Here is a 21,599-nt window from a genome sequence, read left to right on the forward strand (position 1 = left end):
TTGTGCTGCTGAAGGGCCCCCAGTCACGGAGCAGAGCCCGTTATACGAGATGCTGTAGTATCTGAAACCCAGCAGGCCATGTCTGCCTTAAATACACACACTGAGGGGTCTGAATAGCTGAGGATTAAAGCGAAAGATCAAATAACCAGCTTAAAATGCTTGCTTAAAATGGAACTTAGCACTGGGCTCTTGGTCATTTCATGATGGCAGCTGACCCAGAGCCAGGCCCCTGACACTCACAACAGAGGTGGGTGTTACAGGAGAATGGATTTCGATACACATATCCCCTTCACCCCCCCACACACTTTGGACGTTCTCTCACTTTATTTGCCCTACAAGAAACGTTGGACCCATTCGGAAGTGCTGGCTAGTGACTGGATAGAGCTGTATGTGGTCCTCTAGACTCCGAGTGGAGAGAAACACATGAGCAGCATTCTCACCCTGTCTAAAACATCTGGTCACTTATCCTTACATGAAGGAAGCTGACCCAAACCACCCACCCCCATTGTGCTGTAAGTCAGCCAGCCCTCTGTGCCCGTGGGATGCCTAGGTGCATCTGAAGAGCAGCTAGGACAGAGACCATGCAGGTCTCGGCCCTCAGGAACCTCTCTGAGAAAAACGATAATTTTCTCTGTCTCTTTTTCCGGAGGAGGTGGGGGTTCCCTGTTTCCTCACAGACACCTGAGAATCCCAACACACTTAACCAGGCATGGCTCAGCCGCACACCAGCTCCCACCCTCTAGGTTAGGCTCTTGCCTTCCGGGGCCGTCCATGCTGTTCCTTATTCAGAGAATGGACGAGGCCACTACCGGGCCACCTCTGCTCCTCCTCGGTTCTAGAACCTGCTTCAAACCCTCCTCGCCAGTGTGCGCAGAGCTGCAGCCTGGTCCCAAGCCCATCGTGATCACTGTGCGTCTTTCCATTGACATCAGTGGCTGTTAGCACAGGGCACTGGTGCGTCAAGCCACAGAGCTGCCCTTCAGAATCCATTTGCTTTCTCAGCATGTTGTGCAGGAATCACTTCCCTTATATGCTGCCTGAACCACATAACAGGTCCAAGCCATGGAAAGAGCCAGTCACCTGAAGATGTGTTGTCTATGACAGAGAGAGGATCAAACACCAAATGGGGCAGATTGTACCTCTCTCTACCTTACCTGGTGGGTCTTCCCCATCACGGCTGGGGAACACTCTAATAGCTAGTCATAGCGATGAGGTATTAGTGAATTGAGGAAACAAAACACACACCATTATTAAGCAGCAGTTGATGATTCTATGCCTTTTATTGAGTTATTTCAGAAAATATCTTTGTCGAGAGTTTGTTCACAAAAGCCATTTAACAAAAAGATTCCGTACAAAATTGTTTTTATTTTTGAAATGACAAAAAACAAGTGGGGGGGTGGGGGGTGGGGGAATTTGAAATGGTTGTCCAAAAAAGCCACCTCCCCTCCCAAACCAAACCAAATTCAAAACATACACACACACAGAGGAAGAAAACGTTTGCACTAAAGCATAAATATGGAAGAACAGAAATTTCCTTGAGTTTCTTTGTTGAAGTTTGGTCCACAGAATTAAACAGGTTAAAAAGACAGATACAAGCACCCGCTCAAAGTTTGTGTCTTGTGTTCATCCCTCCCTCTGGAAAGACGTACACACGGGACATAGGGAAACCGAGTGACCCAGTTTATAGCGTAAATATAAATACTGCCAAATTGAGTCATCTGTTCTGCACTTGTAAAGATTACAAAAAGGAGACAGAGCTGTGCAGTCAGACAGCCGGAGACGTCATCTACTGTAGAAGAAGTCAGCTATCGCCGTAGATTCCATCTATTGGGACTCCGTAGTCAGATATAGCTGGAACTCCAATCCACCGGAATGAAGGCAACCCACCTACAGACTTCATGACTAGTTCTGGAGAGACCATCCTCCACTTAACATAAAAACCAGAGAGATAACCATCTTTATTCGCTACACCTGTCCATGATGGGTGGGAAAAAGTCATCCTACAAAAATACAAACTTTAATGCCCCATCGAGCAAGGAAGATTCACTCAACAAGCTTTTTAAAAAATTGATCTTCAAAATGCTACATTCTCCCTCTCCTGCACCCCTTTAAGATCCATCTGGGACAAGGATATAGGGAGAAGAACTGCTGGTTCTTAAAGAGACTTTGCCACAGCCCAGGTTGGGACGGGTTCTGTGCTCCATGCAACTTGACTTCAGCTCAGGGATCCTCCCCTCCCAGGGCTTGGTGACAAAGCGAGCACTGCAAAAGTGACCACAACCCAGGAGGGAGTGGAGTAGTGGTGCTCTAACACTGAATCTGGGACCCAGGGCCCAATCCTGCAGGACCCTGAGCTCACTCTGCACTGTAGCGGGAGGAGGGGGGTGCTCAAACTGTTGCAGAAGATGCACAGCACGGGGCAGGGTGGGGTCCAAGAAGAGGACCCGTTCGAGAAGTGCATCTCCCCTTCCCCTGGCTCTCTGCACCTTTGTTTTCTTTTGGAGGCTCTCATGTTAACTCTTTCATCGACCAATCCACGTACAGAGTTTCTTGGGGAGAGAGAGGAAGTTTTGGTCTGCTAGGAAGTTGCAAGGAATCCTGCACCAGTGACTGCAGGGTCAGGGACGGTGTGCACACTGGACCAGAGAGGAGCAAGGGTTACTGTTCTGGGAGGGATGGCTTGGGAGCCCCTCCAGCCACACCGTTTCACATGAGCCAAGCGATGCCTGCAGAACTGCAACCAGCGAGGGCATCACTGCAGGGACCGACTGATCTAGGACTCGCTCCGCAGCTGTGCCAGCAGGAGGGGGGAGAAGGGAAGGGGATTTTAGCCACAAAGGAAGGAACCGTTCCACAAATCAAAAAAGGCACAGAAAAGGAGGGGATACGTCCAAGGTGAGCTGTCCCTTTTACCAGTGACTCTAATCAGAAGAGCATCTCTGTAACACACATCACACACATACACAGAGCCAGAGGACACGGAGCTATTGATGCAGCGCATAGGCAAGAGCACAACAGACTGTACAGCAACGTAAGGCACTTGGTATACAGAGAACAATGAGCTGCTTTACGCAGTTGCAGGCTTGTGCCAGAGGAAAGGCTGCCCGGAGCAGGGCAGGAATCATTCAGCAGCCTGCTTTATTTGGATCTTACAAGCCACTTTTTAATGGGGAGGGTCAGCTCCTCCACTGACTTCAGAGAAGCAAGGCCAGCTACAGCTCTGGAGGGGTCCCGGGGGGGGGGGGGGGGGCAGTCACTCTCTGGAGGGCTCTGTAGCAGCGATCCTGTGGCTGGCAGTGGATGAGGAAGAGGAGGGGGATGGAGGGGTGAACTGTGCTAGGCCCAGGTGCCAAGAGTTTGTGTCTCCCACTGCTCCTCCGTTAGCACAGCTCCTTGCCCCCGGGCTGGCTTTGCTATGTATATATCCAGCCAGGGCTAAGGAGGAACAGTCACAAGATATTCCCTGGTGCTCTGTTCCAAGATACAGGGGGAGCGGGAGGAAGATCCCTGGGAGATTCCCGCTAGTGGCCCTCAATTGGCATTCCAAGATCGTGGGGGACGGGGAAGGAATGGAATCTGACTAGCTGCATCCAGGCTCCCAGGTATTCTCTCCCCTGCACGGCCGGGGCTGCCAGTGTGGGAGACAGAACAGGTGTGGATTGGACTCAAAATCTGTGAAAGCAGCACTGTCAGCCAGTTCCTTTCACCACCCCCAAAAAATAAAAATCCGTAGGTGACACGAGCCAGAATCGCCTCCGACAAGGAAGGTCATGGAGCATGAAACAAGCCAGGAACATCCTGTGTGGTTTTTTCTGGCCCGCGGCCCTCGTCCGGCTAGGAAGGAAAAGCCCTGATCCCGATCTGCATTAGAAGTGATTCCACGACACTTCGCCTCTCTCCCGAGCCTTTGGGAGCAAGAGCAGCCTCTCCCCGTTCAGCCAAAGGGAAATGCTGCCGCAGCAGGAAGGGCAGCCGAGCCAGCTTTGCAGAGAGGGAAACTCCTGCCCGAGCGAAGCAGAACGGGAAGCGCCAAGTCACCTCACTGCACTGAAAGACGCCGGCTGCCAAGACCCATCCCTCCGCCGCACAGCAACCCGGTCAGCCTTGGCCAGGGCATGGCCCTGGAAGAGCCCCGCCGGCAAGTGCGTGGGGCTCCACCCCACCAAGAAGAGGGCAGGGGATGCTGTTCCCAGCCAGCAGACAGAACCCATGGGCTCTCAGGTGCTAGAACAATTCCCCCAGGTCTCCTGCCCACCTACGCAGCCAGCCAGGGGTCGGGAGGGAGAGTGGTCTTAGGAAAGAGGCGGCCTCTGAGGTAGGTTTGAAAGGATTCCATCCACCAGTGGGGCAGGCGGGTGGCATGGATCCGGCGAGAGGCACGCCCTCTTCCGCCGGCTGCTCTCTGCTATTCCCAGCCTCGGAGGGAATGAAGAGGCTCTGGACTGTCCCCTAGGGGGACAGGAACCCTGCGAAGCTGAAAGACTGAAGCTGGCGGCTGTGGAGGGAGCAGAGAGGGCACTGCTGGCGTGGGACGGCAGGGACGGCTCAAGGCAGCAGCGAGGCACGAGGTGAAAGGCCCCGGCCCAGATAAGGGAGGCCGCGGCACTTGGGTGAGGCAAAGCAGCAGACCCTGAAGAAGCAGAGAGGCCCGGGACCCGGGCTGGCCGGCTGCGGGGGGGCTCTCAGGATGCACACATCCTCAGCTGAGTTTGGTCTGAGGACTCGCTGGGTGACGCCATCCTGAGTAAGGCACAAAGAGTAACAGGGCAGAGGCAGGAGGCAGGCACTGTCCCGAGGGGAGGGAGAGAGGCGGGCAGAACCGGGCTAAGCCGTCAGAAGCAGCGGGGCCCAATCCAGACCTGGCATGCCTCTGCCCACCCGCCGGCTATGCTGGGTGCAAGGCTGCCCTGCAGCAAACCCAAGACCTCCAGGAGTGGCAGCACCCCGCAAGGATGCCACCCTGGTGCTGAGCGGGCAGTCTGCACAAAGGGCACGGCTCCCCCCGCTCCCCAAACTCTACCCTCAGGGGCACATAGTGCCTTAAAGCCGCCGCCTGCCCCATCGAAGCCCAGCACGCAGGGCGGGGCCAAGAGGGGAGGGGAGGAACCTGGTTTAGAAAAGGGATTGAACGCTTGGAACCATCCCACGGTGCGTTCGTAAAAAACAAACAAACAAAAAACCCAACAGAACAGGGGGGAAAATTGCACGCTGAGTGACAATAAAACGGAGAGGAAGGAGAGGACGGGAGCTTTGGGGCTGGCTCCTACAGGCCGTGTGACGGAGCAGGGGTTTTTGGTTTTATTGCAAATAGTTTGGGTGGGGGGGGAGGAGAGAGAGAGAGAGACCTCGGGAAGGTGAGACATTTCCAAGCCATTCGGCACCCGGGCGGTCGAGGGAAGAGCTGGTGCTTAGTCCTGGTCTCTCGCCCTCCTCCCCGGCAGACGAGCCTTCGGCTCTACGGAGACTTGAGCTTCTTGGTGCGCGGGGAGGTTCCGTTCTCGGCTTTCACCACTCCGTTTTCGTGGTAACCTGGGGGATGGGGGAGCGCAGCCTGTCAGGGAGGCGGCGGGGCCTGGTCGGCCGAGAGGGGGCGAGCGCTTAGCGCCAGCTCAGTGTGAGGGGTAAGAACGGTCAGCTCCTCAGCTTCCTCTGGCCTGGGCTCACGCAGAAGCACTGCGGAGGGGATGTCAGTGCCCTGCGGCCCTTCCACCCGGTGCCATGGTCCCATCAGACCCCACAAGCTGGGGCTGTTTCATAGGACACTCTCTGTCGCTCCTGGGCACAGCGCCAGTCCAGCCTTCAGGGCACTACACTGCTGCCGGGGCCCTGACGACTCATGGCCAGTACAGACCCCTCCCCAGCAGAGGAAGGGACCAGACAACAGCCTGGGCCCTTGCATCCTGCCCATGGCTCAGCCACCCCCGGCCCTGCTCTCAGCGCCCCGGCCTGGCACTCACCCGACTCCCTCTTGATGGGCTTGGACTGCTGTTTGGTGAGGGCGGCGGCTCTCTGCCTGGCGCTCTGCTCGTTCCAGTACTCCCGCCAGCGCCGCAGCTGGAAGCGGATGAAGCGCCACATCATCCAGGCCTGCGAGAAGCACACCAGGAACAGCACGCACAGCCTGCGGGGTGCCAGGGGGCAGAGAAGAGGCCGGCTGAGAATGGAGTGGGAAGGCCAAAGCCAGGAGGCCCTGCAGCCACTCCCAGACCCAACTAAGTCACCTCCTAAATAGCCCTTCACACCCACACTCCCCAGATCTCGATGCAGGGACCACCCACTTAGGTACAATCATGCCTTCCTACTGTTCAAAGAAGCGCCTTGCTGTGAGACCCCCTCCCCACTCCCAGGGCTCTGGCTGGGGGCTACGCAGGGGACACAGACCTACACAAAGCACTGCCAAATGCACAAAGGAAAAGGGAAATATTAAAAGAGGTTTTCTTCCCCCACTCCCAGAATCTCAGTGTTATTTAGTCCGATGTTTTCAGGCCAGAAAGGACCCTTGTGATCATCTCATCCAACCCCCTGCTCAGCACAGGCAGGGATCCTCACTGGAAAATCTCTGCATCCAGTCCCCAGCTGCTCTTTGAGCTACCGGGTATCTTTCAGAAAGACATCCAGACTAGATTGAAAACCTGCAAGGGCCGGCGCACCCGCCACGTCCCTGGGCTCCACTGACAACAGGCGGGAAGAGACGGCCAGACAGAAGTCTGATTGAAATTGACCACGTCCCTGACAGCGCAGTTATGGCCAGAAAAGGGATTGTAGGTTAAGTGCCACCTCCTGACACGATAGATCTGCTTGGAGGCGCTCTTCATATCTGGGCACTTTGCTGAACAAACAAGGGATTTTCTTTTCTTCACACTACTGTTCAGCAGACGGTTTTGCTGAGCCTCAAAGCAGCCTAACACCCAGCTTGCTTGCCCGCCCGGCGCTACACGGCATCTCCAGAAACCATGGTAGGAGAGGCGTTCCAAGCAGAGGACAGTTGGATTTTCAGACCCCTCTGACTTTGCAGGGAGTAGATGGGTAGAGAGCCCAAACATGGGCATCGCTACAGCTCTGATCAATCCCCTTCCTGACTAGAGGACCATGTGTTCAGCAATCCAGCAGTGCACTTCCGCCTCCGGCAGGAAGCCGAAGGAGCAGCACAGGCCCACGTCTTACCTGAAAAACAGAGCGTTCAAGTTTCCTTTCTCAGAGTCGAACGCCTGGTTCTCCAGCCCAAAGCCAATGACCAACACGGAGAGGGTGAGGGTGAAGAGCCGGGTGACCACGAACACCACTGCCCAGGCATTAAACCTGTGTGAATTCGAACAGGCGCGTCACTGGGACAAGCCTCCATCTGCACTGGGGGGGCGCAGGCCCCAGCCTAACCAGAAGGGCAGCAGGCGTCGCGAGACGTCCACATTCAGGTCAGAAAACTCCCTCAAGATGCCAGGAGCAGCATGTTGCGCTCGGGGACCCACTTTTAATAGCCCTGATCTTGGCGGAGGGGCGGTGCTTAGTACAGAATCGTAGACCTAAACTGCCCATGCTGCAATTTAAGCCCATTGCTTCTTGACCTGTCCACAGAGGTTAATGGGAACAATTTACCTCCCTCCTCCTTGTACCTCAACCCCAGGGTCCTACACCACGAAAGCAACCATCACAGCCGCCCCCCTCTAGAACACCATGGCACTTCGTGTGCGTGCGCAGGATTTCCTGGCACACCTGCCCACAGGCCCCTGGCACTAACGAACAGATAATTCCAGCCCCAGAGGGACTTTCGGTCCGATTCGCTGGTGCCCTTTGCTGTCCCCACTGCGCCGGGAGTATACAAATGTCACCACCAGTCCGACCTGGTAGCTTTTGACATTCATTATTATTAACTGAGGTCAGGGCCCCATTGTGCTAGGCCCTGTACATATACCTAGTGAAACAGAGTCTTGCTGAGTTTACAATCTAAATAGAGAAGACAAACCGCGGGAGGGTAAACATAGGCACAGGATGTGACTGGCCCAATCTCTCTCAGAAGGCCAGCAGTAGAGCCAGGATTAGAACCCAGGTTTCTTGATTCCCAGCCCAGCGCTTTATCCACTAGACCACACTACCTCCCCGACTTTGCATCACTGTAAATGACGACAGAAGGTACAGGGCGAAAGGGCAGCAGGCCCTTCACAGGATGCACTGATCGGGTGTTCTTATGCCTACTAAATCAAGCCTGGATGTTAACCTGGCCTTGAGCGCTCTCTTGATGCCTGTGCTATGGAGATCCCCCTGCCCACCCCCAACAGGTTAGCCAGGAACTGCAGACCCCATGAGGGTCCTCACCCCAAGGTGACTGCCCCCCTTGCAGATCAGTTCTGGAGAAGGAAGGCAGGCAGATTCCCCTGCTCCTCCTCGACCCCATTTACCAACATCTCTGGCCGGCAAAGGGGGGGAATCTCTCCTCTCAGCTTGGCGTACTTACAGCTTCTCATTGTTCTCGTCCGTGAAGTAGACGAGACGGGCCATGTGGAAGAGGAATTCAGGCAAGTACTGCAGCAGCAAGAGGATGAGCCCCAGGCGGGTTAGGCTAAAGAGAGAAGGGACAGACATTGCCATATTGGAACAGAGCGTGGCTCCAGCCTGCGATTTGTCTTAGCGCTGCTGCTTAGTGTTTGTACCGCGGTAGCGCCTACAGGCTCCAACCAAAATCAGACCCCTGTTGTGCTGGGTGCTGGACATACACATCCCTGCCCCCAACAGGTTACAAATCAAAATAAGACAAAGACATGATTTGAGGGGAAACTGAGGCACAGAGCGGTGACGTGACTTGCCCACAGTCACCCAGCACATCAGTAGCAGAGCTGGGAACAGAAGCCGAGGTCTCTCGAATTGTAGGCCGGAGCTCTAGCCACTGGACCCTGCCCCCTCTCACATATGCTGCATGTTTCACAGGAAGACATACAAAAGCCTTTAGAATGCGTCTATGGAACGGTGCAATACCATGTCCAGGGAAAGACTTTCCTGCCACCAAAAGGGGATTGTACCTTCCCGCATGAGGCTGATGGCTCTCAGATAACATTTGCACTGTATGATACTCTGAAAGCATTAGGTGCTGGCATCTCATCTGTCCTAGCTGATGGGACTAACTAGACAGTATCCTCATTCCTAAAAATAGCTAGGCTCCAATTTGGAACCTGTTGGCTCCAATAACACACTGTAGCTGGGAGCTCCGCAAGCTAATTATCGGTTGTGTTTATCGTTGGTTCTTAAATAACCTCCTTTACTCACTTCTCAATGTGCCAGCCAGGATTTTCATGGCGATTCATGACCTGGCTGCCCAATCCAAGACCCCTTCCAGGGGACTAATCTGCGGCAAGTCCTGAGCACCCGCCCTCCGAAAATCAGGATTTTCCCATCAATCTAGCTGCCGAGTCCTTAGCAGGCCCCGTAAACCAAGTCCCGCAGCACTCACTTGAAGAGGTATGCTCCAGCTATGTGCCCCAAGTACAGGCTGATGTACTGCAGCTGACGAGGAATCTCCTCCTGGCAAGGGAACAAAGATCTAACGTTAAGCTGGACATTCCTCACTCGGAAAACCGAAGCAGCGCGCACAACGGAGCAGCAAAGCCTGGGGATAAGCCCAGGGCTTTCCCTGCTCCTCCAGGATTTGTGGAGAGCTCCCCGTGGTACACACATCATCATCCCGCAGCCGTGAAGATCCCACCTAACTGGCTGGATGTAAAGACAACAAGGTGGCAAGGGGTACCTATGCCAGCTGAGAGAAAGCAACTTGCAGGCTCGCTCTGGGTAAGTCTAAGGGGAACATGCAGCCGCCGTGGCTCTCCCAGCTCCGTGCGTCTCCCCAAGTTCCACATAGGCAGCCTTCTCCGGCTTTTTGCCTTTTTTTTTTTTTTTAAGTGATTGGAAAGGCTCCACCAGCTGAGGCAGCCTTGCCGAAGCCTGCAGCACGGCCTGTGCGGGACTCACCTTGCGCACCTTCTGGAAGTACAGCTCGGGCAATGCATGCAGCCAGTAGGCCAGCTGGCAAAGGTAGAAAAACTTCACCTGGAACCTGAAATGGACACGACAGGTGAAAGCCCGGCGGGCAAACTCAGCTCTAGACTGGAAGTTCAATGTGTGGAAATGTTCCCCCGCTAGGGACTGGGATGGGGAATCACCCCTTTGGGGGTTGCAGGGAGAACCCAGCTGAGCAGAAAGCACCTGCCCCGAGCTGATCCCTGGAAATCAAACCAGCTCTTCCAGTCCCAGCAGGAAAAAGGCTGCCTGCTTTCCTATGCCAATTAACTCAGCTGGGGTCTGTCACCTGCTGACTCTCCCTGGAAAGAGGAAGCCTCCAGGCAAGGCAGAAAACCTGCAGAGAGCAGCCGGTCCCCAGCAACGTGGGAGTTTGGGCTAGTTTTTTCATCTCCTATCTGAGGACTGGGAAAGAGGCGTCTGGCCTAGGCAAAGAGGTCCAGGGCCTACCGCTTTTCAAGAGCTAATGGATACTGCGCCCCAGGAATGGGAGGGCAGAGAGAGGAGGAGAATTTGCCCGCAACCAACAGGCAACATTGGGTGTCTGCGCGTAGGCCTGGCAGACTCAGACTCACTATGGGCGTGGCACGGGGATGCTAGACGTCCACTTGCACTGCATGGGGCACTGCGCAGCCCCTCTCCCCCACGGTTCGCACCTACACTGGGAGCCGGTTACCCACCAGCACCTAGGAAGGAGGGGCCAAATCTGAAGGTTTAATGAATCATTCACAGGATCCAGGGTTCCTGGGCCACAATGATCTAGAGACGGATTTCAAGCCTGGAAGGACCATGGTGGTCACCTCGCCTGACCTCCTGTGTAACACAGGCCAGAGAACTCCACCCAGGGATTCCTGCATCCAGTCCATCCCCCCCCCCCCCCCCCCCCCCCCCGATTTAGCATGGGAGTATCTCCTGGGGGGCCAGGGACGTCCTCATTTCTAACCTCAGCTCTGCCGCTGACTGACCAGGAGGCTTCAGGCAAGTCCCAACTTCCCCACCCCCATTAGCCTCTCTATTGACGGTACAGAGCACCCCTGAATTTTTGAACAAGGTTACCAGACACTGGTTACACATTGACTGGTGCCCCCTCTTTCTGTCCTGGTACTTATATAGCCCCCCCCCCCGGCCTCACAAACCTTCGCAAATTCACCATCACAGCATCCCCGTGAGGAAAGGAACATTATTACCTCCCCCATTTTACAGAAGGGAAACTGAGGCACAGAGGGGTTAAGTGATTTGTCCAAGGTCATAGGGAGCTGGGAATTGAACCCAATCCTCAAGGGCAGACATACACTGACTCGCCTGATCACACAATGCCTCCCACCCCCCGAATTTGTATTAAGATTTCAAATGGCCCTCAAGACCTTTCTCGAAAGCAGGGGTTTCCCGCAATCCTACGATGGGAAAGGACTGTGGGGTCATTTGTACAGTGCTTTGAAAATATACAGCAAGGCAAACACTGTTATTAATGTGACACACTGGCTCCCGAGCCACGGCCTCACATAAACCCAAAAGAGGAAGGAAGCGGTTAGCTGCAGAACAGCCGTGTTGCAAGGGTGCTTACGGGAGAAACACATGAGGGTAGTTTTCCCACAGGCTCCTCAGGTTCGGGAAGTATCCTTCCTGTAAGAGAAGAAGAGAGGCAAGCACTAAGCAAAGGAAACCATCCGCCCGTGCCACCTCGGGGGTTAACCAAGTCCGTGCTAATTCCGACCACGCATGCCAACGCCCTGTCAATTAGAAGAAACCAAGAAAAGAAGCCTGGACCCTTTCAGAGCCGCTGTAATTATTGTATTAGAAGCTGGAGCACATTAGGTAAGGCCAGCATTAAGGTGGCCAAAACAGTGCCATTCTAATAGGCCTCTCGTGGTGGCTTATAATTTAGTCCAACTTTCACACAATGGGGCTGAGCCTCTCTCTGTCTCCTCTGTCTGAAGGGAAGTGGAGAAAAGGTCAAAGAGGACAAAACCTCTTCAGCCATTTTTGAACCCAGGGGAGTGTTTTCCCTTATAAAACCGTTGCCGCCTTCCCCCAGCTAATCGCTCGGTGGGAAGGGGCAGAAACCTGGTATTTAAAGGATGGAGACGGTCCCATGCGCCTTTTAGGGATCCAGTGAAAATACATTTGGATTCCACCAAGCTATGACGAGCCCAGGGTTCGTCAGAGGTAACGTGATGCGATCCTGTAATTAAAACCCAGCATAAGCCCAAAGGGGCGGAATTGAAGTTTTGTCTCAGTGTCTACTTGTGCTCCCCCCGCTTGTCTGTATCCATCTCTAGTCTCTCGTCTTCGACTGTAAGCTCTTTGGGGCAGGGACCCTCTTTTCGTTCCGTGTTTCTACAGGGCCTATCAACAATGGAGTCCTGGTACTTGGCTGTGAGAATACAAATAAATAAAACTGGTGGGGCAGGAAACCTGAACTAGGACAGTCCCAGATTTATTTTTAGCGCTTTGCTCCGCAGAGTCAAGTGCTCTTTTAATGCAGCGTCTTTGCACGGACTCCCTATTTACCAGACATACAACTTCAACACTGCAGGCTTCCTTGGAAGGGAGAGATACCGAACGTGTGGTTCAATATTCAACACACGGAAGCCTACACACCAGGCTTGTCTGCACGGGGCAGTTAGCGGACAGTGAGCCAGGGGGATTTTATAGTGCACTGGCTACCCCATGCGGACATCCTTACTGCGCGCTTTGGAGGCGTATTAAGCTAACGCACGCCGAGGCACTGTTAGCACGGAGTAAGAACGTCCACATGGGGAGTGGCTGGTGTATACTAACTATTCTGGGCTTTCTTGCCTTCTAGACAAGCCCACCCCTGAAACCGATGGGAGTAGAATTCCCTTTAACTCCCCCTCCCTTACGGAAAGCTCAGGAGAATAGAGGTGCATTGCAGCACAGCCTGGCTCTGGCATGGGGAATGGGGAAGGCCCCATGTAAAGAGTTGGGATCCGGAGGCGAAACACACAGCCAGGGCCAGCTCCGACGATTCACCCTCATCGACAGTGTCTTCTCTGCAAACCCACCATGGATGCAGAGCTGCAGCCAGCGAGAGGGGCTGGCTGGGGGACAAAGTACACAGAGTTCGAAAGCTCAGAAGCTTCTTTCAGTCGGCTGGCATGCCTCTTGAGGCTCCCTGGCATAGCAGCTCAGGATGTTTAAACAGGAGACTGCAGCCCCGTTAGAGGCAGGAGGGCGGAAACTCCCTGAAAACAGGAGCAAAGGAATAGGAGGAGGAGTGAAAGGAGGTACTGAGACTCGGCGAGGAGGAGGAGGCCAGAAGCCAGCTCCAGGCTTGGAAGGAGGATCCTGGGGCTTCCATTCCAGCCCCTCCAGTCCTGCTTCCTGGTCCGAGCCTGGGCCCATTCTAGCCCTGTGGGCCCTGCTCTCACCTCTGCAACCCCTCCCCTCCCGCTCGGGCAGGTGCAAACTGATGCAGGGGCAGCCCTCCCACATTATTTCCATTGCAGGGGCGCTTGTCCCCCTGCCCACCCAGTTCTGCCGCCCCCGGTTAGAGGAGACATCTGAAACAGGATGGAGATGGGGGGGTGAGGCGACTGTAGCAGTGAAGTGCTCAAGCCAGAGTGATGCTGCTAATTCGTTCCCAGGGAGCACGGTGCGGGGCATAAAGGAGGCTGGAGACGTTTTTGTTAACCTTAAGGACACCAGGTTTCCCTGGTGGGAGCGAGCGGGGAGCAGAAGTAGGTATCTAGATGGGCAGTCTCCGAAGGGTTAATGCCACACTAACAAGAGACGGATGGACCACCCCCAGCAGCGAGAGAACAGGCATCACGGGGCAGATCCGAAAGCAGCTCTGCCACCTGTTTCAATGGACCAGGCCCTGCATCGTTCACGGGTGCATCCAAATGGCCCTCAGCGTCTCAGGAACGAATGTATTTTAAAATAACACAGACAGCAAGAGGCAGCGCAGGGCCAGGTGGATCTTCCAAAGGAACACTGAACTCAGTCATTTTTCACTGAACTAGCAAAGAAAGGGTCACGGGGAGCCCTGGGCCTGGCCGGGCGCCCATTTCACTGGGCTGGGAAATGACGTGGGTCAGACACAAAATTACAGTGAACCTGCTTTTTTTTTTTTTATTTGGTTTGGTCTTCCCCCAGCCTGCAAAAGATCTAGCAGACAGCGAGCAACCAAAACATTAACCCCCAAGACGCCGGCTAATTTTGAACACGTTGGGGATCATCCAGTTCCCTGGTCACAGCTAAGGAGAAGTGAGCACCAGCGGGGGGGCTCGCCTTCGGAATCGGTCTTGATCCATTTTTTTGCAGGGATCCCTCCCCCGCTCTCTGAGGGTTTCTGATGCCCACCTCCCTCAGCCTGGAGCCCAGCCCCGTGGAGTGAGTTACATCTGGAGGGGAAATGCTGGGGTGGAGCCGCCCGCGCTGGAGGCAGAGTTGGGGCCAGAGGCAGTGGGGAAGCAGGCACGCAGCGGTCAGCCAACTGGGAAGGATGAGGGCACTAGGGCAGGTGCTGCAAGTGGATTTTAGGGTTATTCACCCAGGGGCTGGAGTCGCATGTAATTTGCGGCAGTGAATGGTCAGGTACTATCCAGCGGTGGCTGGATGCCACATATTGGGACACCTCTGGCCATTGGGGGACACGAGAGGGTTAAATGCAGCTGGTCAAGTGGTAACTCACTGTAGTAAGCGTTGGCATCCTTTCAACAAGAACGATCTTCGCATGAAGCTTTTCGGATGGGACATGTATCGATGCACGTATTTAAGAGGAATCCAAAAATTCCCCTCCCTGCCCCACCACGGCTGAGTTAGTCTTGCCAGGATCCTTAACTTTTGCATTGCCTGACTTTTGCCCATTGCATTTACGTTCTCTGGCATTCAAGTTGAAATTACACAGGTATTTGTTGGGATTTTTTGCAGGGAGGGGGACCTGGGTGGGGGGACACCGACTAAAGCTTTAAACCCACATTTTACACTATGTTTACACAATACCCCTCCCCCAGAAAATGGTCCAAATCCAATAGAAAGTCACAGTTTACATTCCCATGCATATTAAAGTCTCTTGGCATCCCCAGTCTTTTATGCTAGGCTGCCCCCCCCCCACTTGGAATCAGAATGTGAGCGGAATAGCAACTGGCCCCAAGACACTTGGAGTTCAGAGGCATTAGCTGTGTTGAGCAGAGTTTATTCCCTTCGCTCTGCTCATTCCAGGGGCTTTGGTCTCCCAGGTTAAGAGATCTGCTCTTGCTAAAATGCACACAGCCAACCCCGCCCCCGGCTACTCCACGCAGCAGCTTTGTTGATTATACAGTACTGTGTGTTGACTCCAGTCGATCAGATGGCTGGATTGGTTGAACATTTCCAGCCTTCTCATCTTGAATAAAGGGGCCTCACATAGCAGAAAGCCAGAACAACAGGCTTCCCAGAGAGAGGGAAGAGAGCAGGCTGCCAGGGGATTGTAAAGCAGGGCCCAGGATACTATGCGATTCCACGGTCAAACGTTGTGCCTGAGAATCTTCCCCTGGTCACAGAACCATGCTCCACAATCTAAGCGTTCCCTACAACATAGGCCAGGCAAACTCTGGTGCCACGGCAGTCAGTGGCAAAACTTTCCCCGGCTTGAGGAGGTCCAGAATTTCACCTTATGTTTGTAGCCTTCACGCTTGCAAAGAAAACCTTGAAACCCTGATTCGAGTGCAAACCGACGCGATGGCTGCCTGAGTCTGCAGGCAGCCTGAAACAATTGCTAAGAGGGGTGAACTGTCCCATTCGCCGAAGTCTGGGGGCGCCTGTTGCTGCGGATTCCTGAAGTGCAGTGGCGTACACAGGGTCTCTGGAGCCCCGTGGCCAAGCCTACATTTGTGCCCCCTGCCCTGGCCTCACGCCACCCCTGCCCCACGCCCAGGGCAGGAGGGGTTCTGGCGCTGCCCCCCAGCTGCCCCGGGGAGGGCAGATCCATACATGCGGGGAGGGGGGAATCTGCACTTGCGGGGGGTAGGCACGAGGGGGCCACAAATGCAGGCTTGGCTCCGCTGCCCCCTCCTCCCCGCACTTACCCAGCCAGGTAGCGCCTGCCTCTCCCCCTGCAGCCTGCTTCCAGCTGGGATGGGGTAGCCTCACCCACCCGGCCTGGGGAGGGGGGCTGGGCTGGTCCTTCATGACGCATGCATGGGGGAGGTGTGAAGTGCTGGGGGGCGGCTGCATAAAGGGACGACCGGTCCCCTCCCCCGCAGGCCGGGGGGGTAGGGGGGGCGTGAGGCTGCCCCATCTGAGCCGGCACCGGGGCTGCGGGGCTGGAGCGGCGGGTAAGTGCGCTCCAGGCCAACCCTTTGCAACGGGTGGGGGATGCAGGAGGCCCTGAGGGGTGCAGACCCTCCTCCTCTGTGTCGTCAAGAGCCAGCCCGGCGCCTCCCCGCAGGCCAGTGCCCAGGGACCTGCCCCCCCTGTCAGCACGCCACTGCTGAAGTGGCAGTTTAAATGGCAGCACTGCTGTCTCGCTCCTGACAGCTTCTGCAGAAACACCCAGCTCATGTGCTCATCCCAGTCCGGTCCCAGACCGTCTCCTCCCCATCCCAGGTGCCCCCTGTGACAACTTCTGCAATGCAGCTTCACTGGGTGCTTTGTGAGCTGACAACCTGACGTCTGGAGAAAGCGTCAGATCAATTAAATGTAATATCAAAAGGAACAGCACAGGGCCTGCCGTGCTGACTGCATGATTCACTCTCGGATTTAGTTCAGTCGAGCCTCTGTTTTTAGTCCATTGTAGTGAAAGGGACACAGAACTTTCCCCCTGCCATGCAATCCCCTCATGGAGCCCCCAGCGTACGCGCTGCTTTGGAGTCCGGTGGCCTGCTCTCTCTCGACCCGCTGCCCCCCCAGAGTAAGTAACAGTGGAGCGATTCAGACCAACAAGAGCATGAGTACTGCCTGCACGCACAGAAAACACCCAGCAGAGGGAACGCTGAAGTACCCACACCAGCAGGTATCTGCTATAGACCCCTTCAATTTAGGCCCAATCTGTATGAAAGGATCCACGGGTCACTGGGTGCCAAGGGAAACCTGAAACGGACCATGCCGAGCCTCGGCTGGGCCCTCTGCCACAAGCTTACCGTCACCGCTACATATAAGCACCAGATCGTGGAGGTGAGATGGAAGGCTACCAGCTGCCCCGATTCATTGAACTTGCTGTGTTTGATCTTGGAGAGATGGAGCCGCCTGTTGATTTTCTAGAGGAAAAATAATAAGGGGCCATAAGCCACAATGCTGATAATTCACCCCCTCATCCCGCACCATCCACTATCTCCGGCCCCCGAAGCGAGGGGTCACCTGTCACCATGTCAGCCCTTAAGTGACCCCCCCGACCCTGATCAAAGCAACCGCACAGAAAGTCCAGCCAGCATACAGAGGCCAGCTGTAGTCACAAGGGTCAACACAGAGGCCTGAGGGCTCTTTAACAAGAGAACCCCCAGGGATTTTATCTCAAAACAGAAACAGAACTTACATCCAGGACGTACTCCTGCACCACCGCATGCAGGATGATTGCTATGAAGATGTAGAAGAGGATGGTGATCAAATCCTTTAGCCCGTAGCGGTAGTGAACTAGCTCGCCATCTGGAGAGAGAGAGACATCAGCACTGCAGCTGCCGGGGGGTGAGGCTGAGAGGTCATTGGCTTCCGACGCTGAAGAGGAGGGCAGGGGCTGGGTTTTAAAACCACCCAGGGAGATCAAGTGATTTTTAAAATAAGTTAGTTTTGTGCCGGATGACAAGCCTGGAGGGCTCTGTTCATCTGGGCACAGCAAGGGCAGTGGCAGGGAAAGCTCCCCCCATACGGACACGTAGCTCCCTAGTACCTCCATACATTTATACCTCCATACATTTATCAAGCTGTTTTGAAGCCACCTAGGTTTTTTGCCCCCCACTGCTCCGCTTGGAAGGCTGTTCCAGAACTTCACTCCTCTGATGGTTAGAAATCTGCGTCTAATTTCAAGTCCAAACTTCCTGATGGCCAGTTTATATCCATTAGTTCTTGTGTCCACATTGGCGCTGAACTTAAGTAATTCCTCTCCCTCCCTGGTATTTATCCCTCTGATGTATTTATAGAGAGCAATCATATCTCCCCTCAATATTCTTTTGATTAGGCTAAACAAGCCAAGCTCTTTGAGCCTCCTCTCATAAGGCAGGTTTTCCATTCCTCGGATCATCCTAGTAGCCCTTCTCTGCACCTGTTCCAGTTTAAATTAATCTTTCTTAAACATGGGGGACCAGAACTGCACACAGTATTCCAGATGAGGTCTCACCAGCGCCTTGTATAATGGTACTAACACCTCCCTATCTCTACTGGAAATATCTTGTCTGATGCATCTAGGACTGCATTAGCTTTTTTCATGGCCACTTCACATTGGTGACTCATAGTCATCCTGTGATCAACCAATACACCCAGGTCTTCTCCTCCATCACTTCTAACTGATGTGTCCCCAGATTTTAGCAGAAATTATTGTTATTAGTCCCTAAATACATGACCTTTGCATTTTCCACTATTAAATTTCATCCTATTTCTGTTACTCCAATTTATAAGGTCATCCAGATCTTCCTGTATGTTATCCTGATCCTTCTCTGTATTGGCAATACCTCCCAACTTTGTGTCATCCGCAAACTTTATTAGCACATTCTCACTCTTTGTGCCAAAGTCAGTAATAAAAAGGTTAAATAACATCGCTCTCAAGACCGATCCCTGCGGAACTCCGCTAGTAACTTCCCTCCAGCCTGAGAGTTCACCTTCCAGTATGACCCATTGTAGTCTCCCTTTAACCAGTTCCTTATCCACCTTTCAATATTCATATTAATCCCCATGTTTTCCAATTTAACTAATAATTCCCCATGTGGAACCATATCAAATGCCTTACTGAAATCTAGGTAAATTAGATCCACTGCATTCCCTTTGTCTAAAAAGTCTGTTATCTTCTCAAAAACGGAGATCAGCTTGGTCTGGCACGACCTACCTTTTGTAAAGCCATGTTGTATTTTATCCCAATTACCATTAACCTCAATGTCCTTAACTACTTTCTCTTTCAAAATTTTTTCCAAGACCTTGCATACTACTGAGGTCAAACTAACAGACGTGTGGTTACCTGGATCACTTTTTTTCCCTTTCTTAAAAATAGGAACTATGTTCGTAATTCTCCAGTCATACAGTACAGCCCCTGAGTTTACAGATTCATTAAAAATCCTTGTTAATGGGCTTGCAATTTCATGTGCCAGTTCCTTTAATATTCTTGTATGGAAATTAACCAGTTCCCCAATTTTGTCCCATTCAGCTGTTCGAGTTTGGCTTATACCTCGGATGTGGTAATTTCTACCTCCATATCCTCATTTCCAATAGCCTACCGCTATCCTCAAGCTCATCATTAGCCTCACTAAAAACAAAGGCAAAGTATTTGTTTAGATATTTGGCCAGGCCTAGATTATCTTTAACCTCCACCCCATCCGTGTTTAGCAGTCTCACTTCTTCTTTCTTGGTTTTCTTCCTATTTATATGGCTATAGAATCTTTTACTGTTGGTTTTAATTCCCTTTGCAAGGTCCAACTCTACTTGGCTTTTGGCTTTTCTCACTTTATCTTTACATGTTCTGACCTTCAAGAGGTGGTTTTCCTTGTTGATCCCTCCATCTTCCACCCCTTGTAGGCTTTCTGCTTTCTCTTAATCACCTGTCTGAGCTGCTTACTCATCCAGCTTGGTCTACAACTCTTGCCTATGAATTTTTTCCTCTTTCTTGGGATGGAAGCTTCTGACAGTTCCTGCAACTTTGACTTGCTTTGGATCCAGGAGTTCTTCAGTCCAGTCCAATTCCCCAACTACTCCCCTTAATTTTTTAAAGTTAGCCCTTTTGAAGTCAAAGACCCTAGTCACAGATCTAGTTTTGTTTATCCTTCCATTTAGTGTGAACTGAATTAGCTCATGGTCGCTTGAACCAAGGCTGTCCCCTACAACCAGTTCTTCTTTGAGGTCCTCACTACTCACCAAGACCAAATCTAAAATGGCATCCCCTCTTGTGGGTTCAGTAACTATTTGGTGAAGGAATCCGTCAGCTATCACACACGGGAAAATCTGGGCCCTATTACTACTACTAGCCCTTGTCCTCCAGTCTATATCTGGAAAGTTAAAGTTTCCCATAATCACACAGATCCCAGCAGTATTGACTTCATTAAAAGCCTTAAAGAGGTCTCTATCCATGTCCAAATCAGATCCCGCTGGTCTGTAGCACACCCCAAGCACTATCCCAGGGGAAGCTCTAGTAGCTTTCTTCCCCAATGTGATTTTTGCCCAGACAGACTCTGTCTTATCCATTCCATCACTTCTAATTTCTTTACACTCTACCTCATCATCAATATACAATGCTACTCCACCACCTTTGCCTTCATATCTGTCTGTCCTAAACAGAACATATCCTTCAATACTTGTACACCAGTCGTGCCTGCTATTCCACCATGTTTCTGTTATCCCGATAACATCTGGTTTCACTTCCTCTACCAGTAGCTCTAGTTCCTCCATTTTGTTACCAGGCTTCTCGCATTGATATACAAACATCTTCATTTTTGCTGTTTGGCTTCTCTCACATTCCTTACCTGATTTGGCACAGTTATTCTACTGTCAGTCTCGCCTATTAGACTGGTATCTACACTGCCCTTCCTCCTAATGTCCATTCTGCTACTCCCTGCTGTGTTCTGTCTTACTTCATTTTCTCCCTCAATGCTAAAATCAAGCGTGGAGATTACTGGGCATCTCCCAACCATCTCCTCCAACTCCCTAGCTTAAAGCTCTCTTAATCAGTTATGCCAGCCTCCATCCTAGAAGTGCATTTCCCTCCCTGCTCAGGTGAAGTCCATCCCAAGAGAACAGTCCTCTGTCCATGAATGCCTCCCAGTGACCATACATCCCAAAGCCCTCCTTATAGTAGAAGTCACTGCCTGAGCCATCCGTTGATCATCAGAACCTTGTCATGTCTTTGTTGTCCTCCCGTACGGACAGGCAGAATCCCACTGATGATCACCTGAGCCTTGCTTTCCTTAGAGTCTTCCCCAGCCTGGCATAGTCTCCTTTGATACGTTTCAGCGAGAATATAACCGTATCATTTGTACCCACATGAAGGACAATCAGTGGATTCTTTCCCACTCCCGTTAGGATCCTCTTCAGCCTCAGGTCCATTTCCCGTATCTTAGCACCTGGCAGACGGCACACCCTTCTGTTCTCTGGATCAGCTCTGGTTGGTAACTGTGCAATTCTCTGGCCTATCCCCTGTTCTTTCTGGCTGCAAGTCATCTCTTCTACTATTCTCCTTTGCAATCCTCTGCAACCGTTCCTGTATCCTCTTGGGGCTCTTATTTGGTGGTATCTCCATTGGCTCATTCACTCTTTGTATAGGACTAGCTTCTCTTCTCTTCTCCCTCGCCCTCCCACCTTCAGTCATCACCTGCTGTGCCCCTTCTTCATTTTCCAACTCGGCAAACCTGTTTCTCCTTCACTAGCCCGTCTTTTCCTCTGCCGGGCTCTCGCAGTCACATGCTTCTACTGGCCACTTTCCTCACCCAGCATTCTCCCCTCAGAGTTCATTTGCTTCCATC

General features: G+C 52.9%; 1 protein-coding gene across 1 annotated transcript in view; it reads right to left on the reverse strand.

Moving 5' to 3' along the window:
- Window positions 1-4,996: 4,996 nt before the first annotated feature.
- Window positions 4,997-21,599, reverse strand: part of TRAM2 (translocation associated membrane protein 2) — a 51,278-nt gene continuing 34,675 nt past the window's right edge. The window contains exons 3-11 of the mRNA XM_067544973.1: window positions 17,480-17,589; window positions 17,088-17,204; window positions 11,567-11,625; window positions 9,955-10,039; window positions 9,440-9,510; window positions 8,450-8,554; window positions 7,165-7,299; window positions 5,958-6,121; window positions 4,997-5,529 (exon numbers count right to left, since the gene is read on the reverse strand). Coding sequence (XP_067401074.1) covers window positions 5,456-5,529; window positions 5,958-6,121; window positions 7,165-7,299; window positions 8,450-8,554; window positions 9,440-9,510; window positions 9,955-10,039; window positions 11,567-11,625; window positions 17,088-17,204; window positions 17,480-17,589 — 920 coding nt within the window. The 3' untranslated portion in view covers window positions 4,997-5,455. The remainder of the gene's footprint in view (window positions 5,530-5,957; window positions 6,122-7,164; window positions 7,300-8,449; window positions 8,555-9,439; window positions 9,511-9,954; window positions 10,040-11,566; window positions 11,626-17,087; window positions 17,205-17,479; window positions 17,590-21,599) is intronic.

This window comes from Emydura macquarii, unplaced genomic scaffold (genome assembly GCF_026122565.2).
Source record: "Emydura macquarii macquarii isolate MOO-44397 ecotype Brisbane River unplaced genomic scaffold, CSIRO-AGI_Emac_v2 contig_1041, whole genome shotgun sequence".
NCBI classification, from domain to species: Eukaryota; Metazoa; Chordata; order Testudines; family Chelidae; genus Emydura; species Emydura macquarii.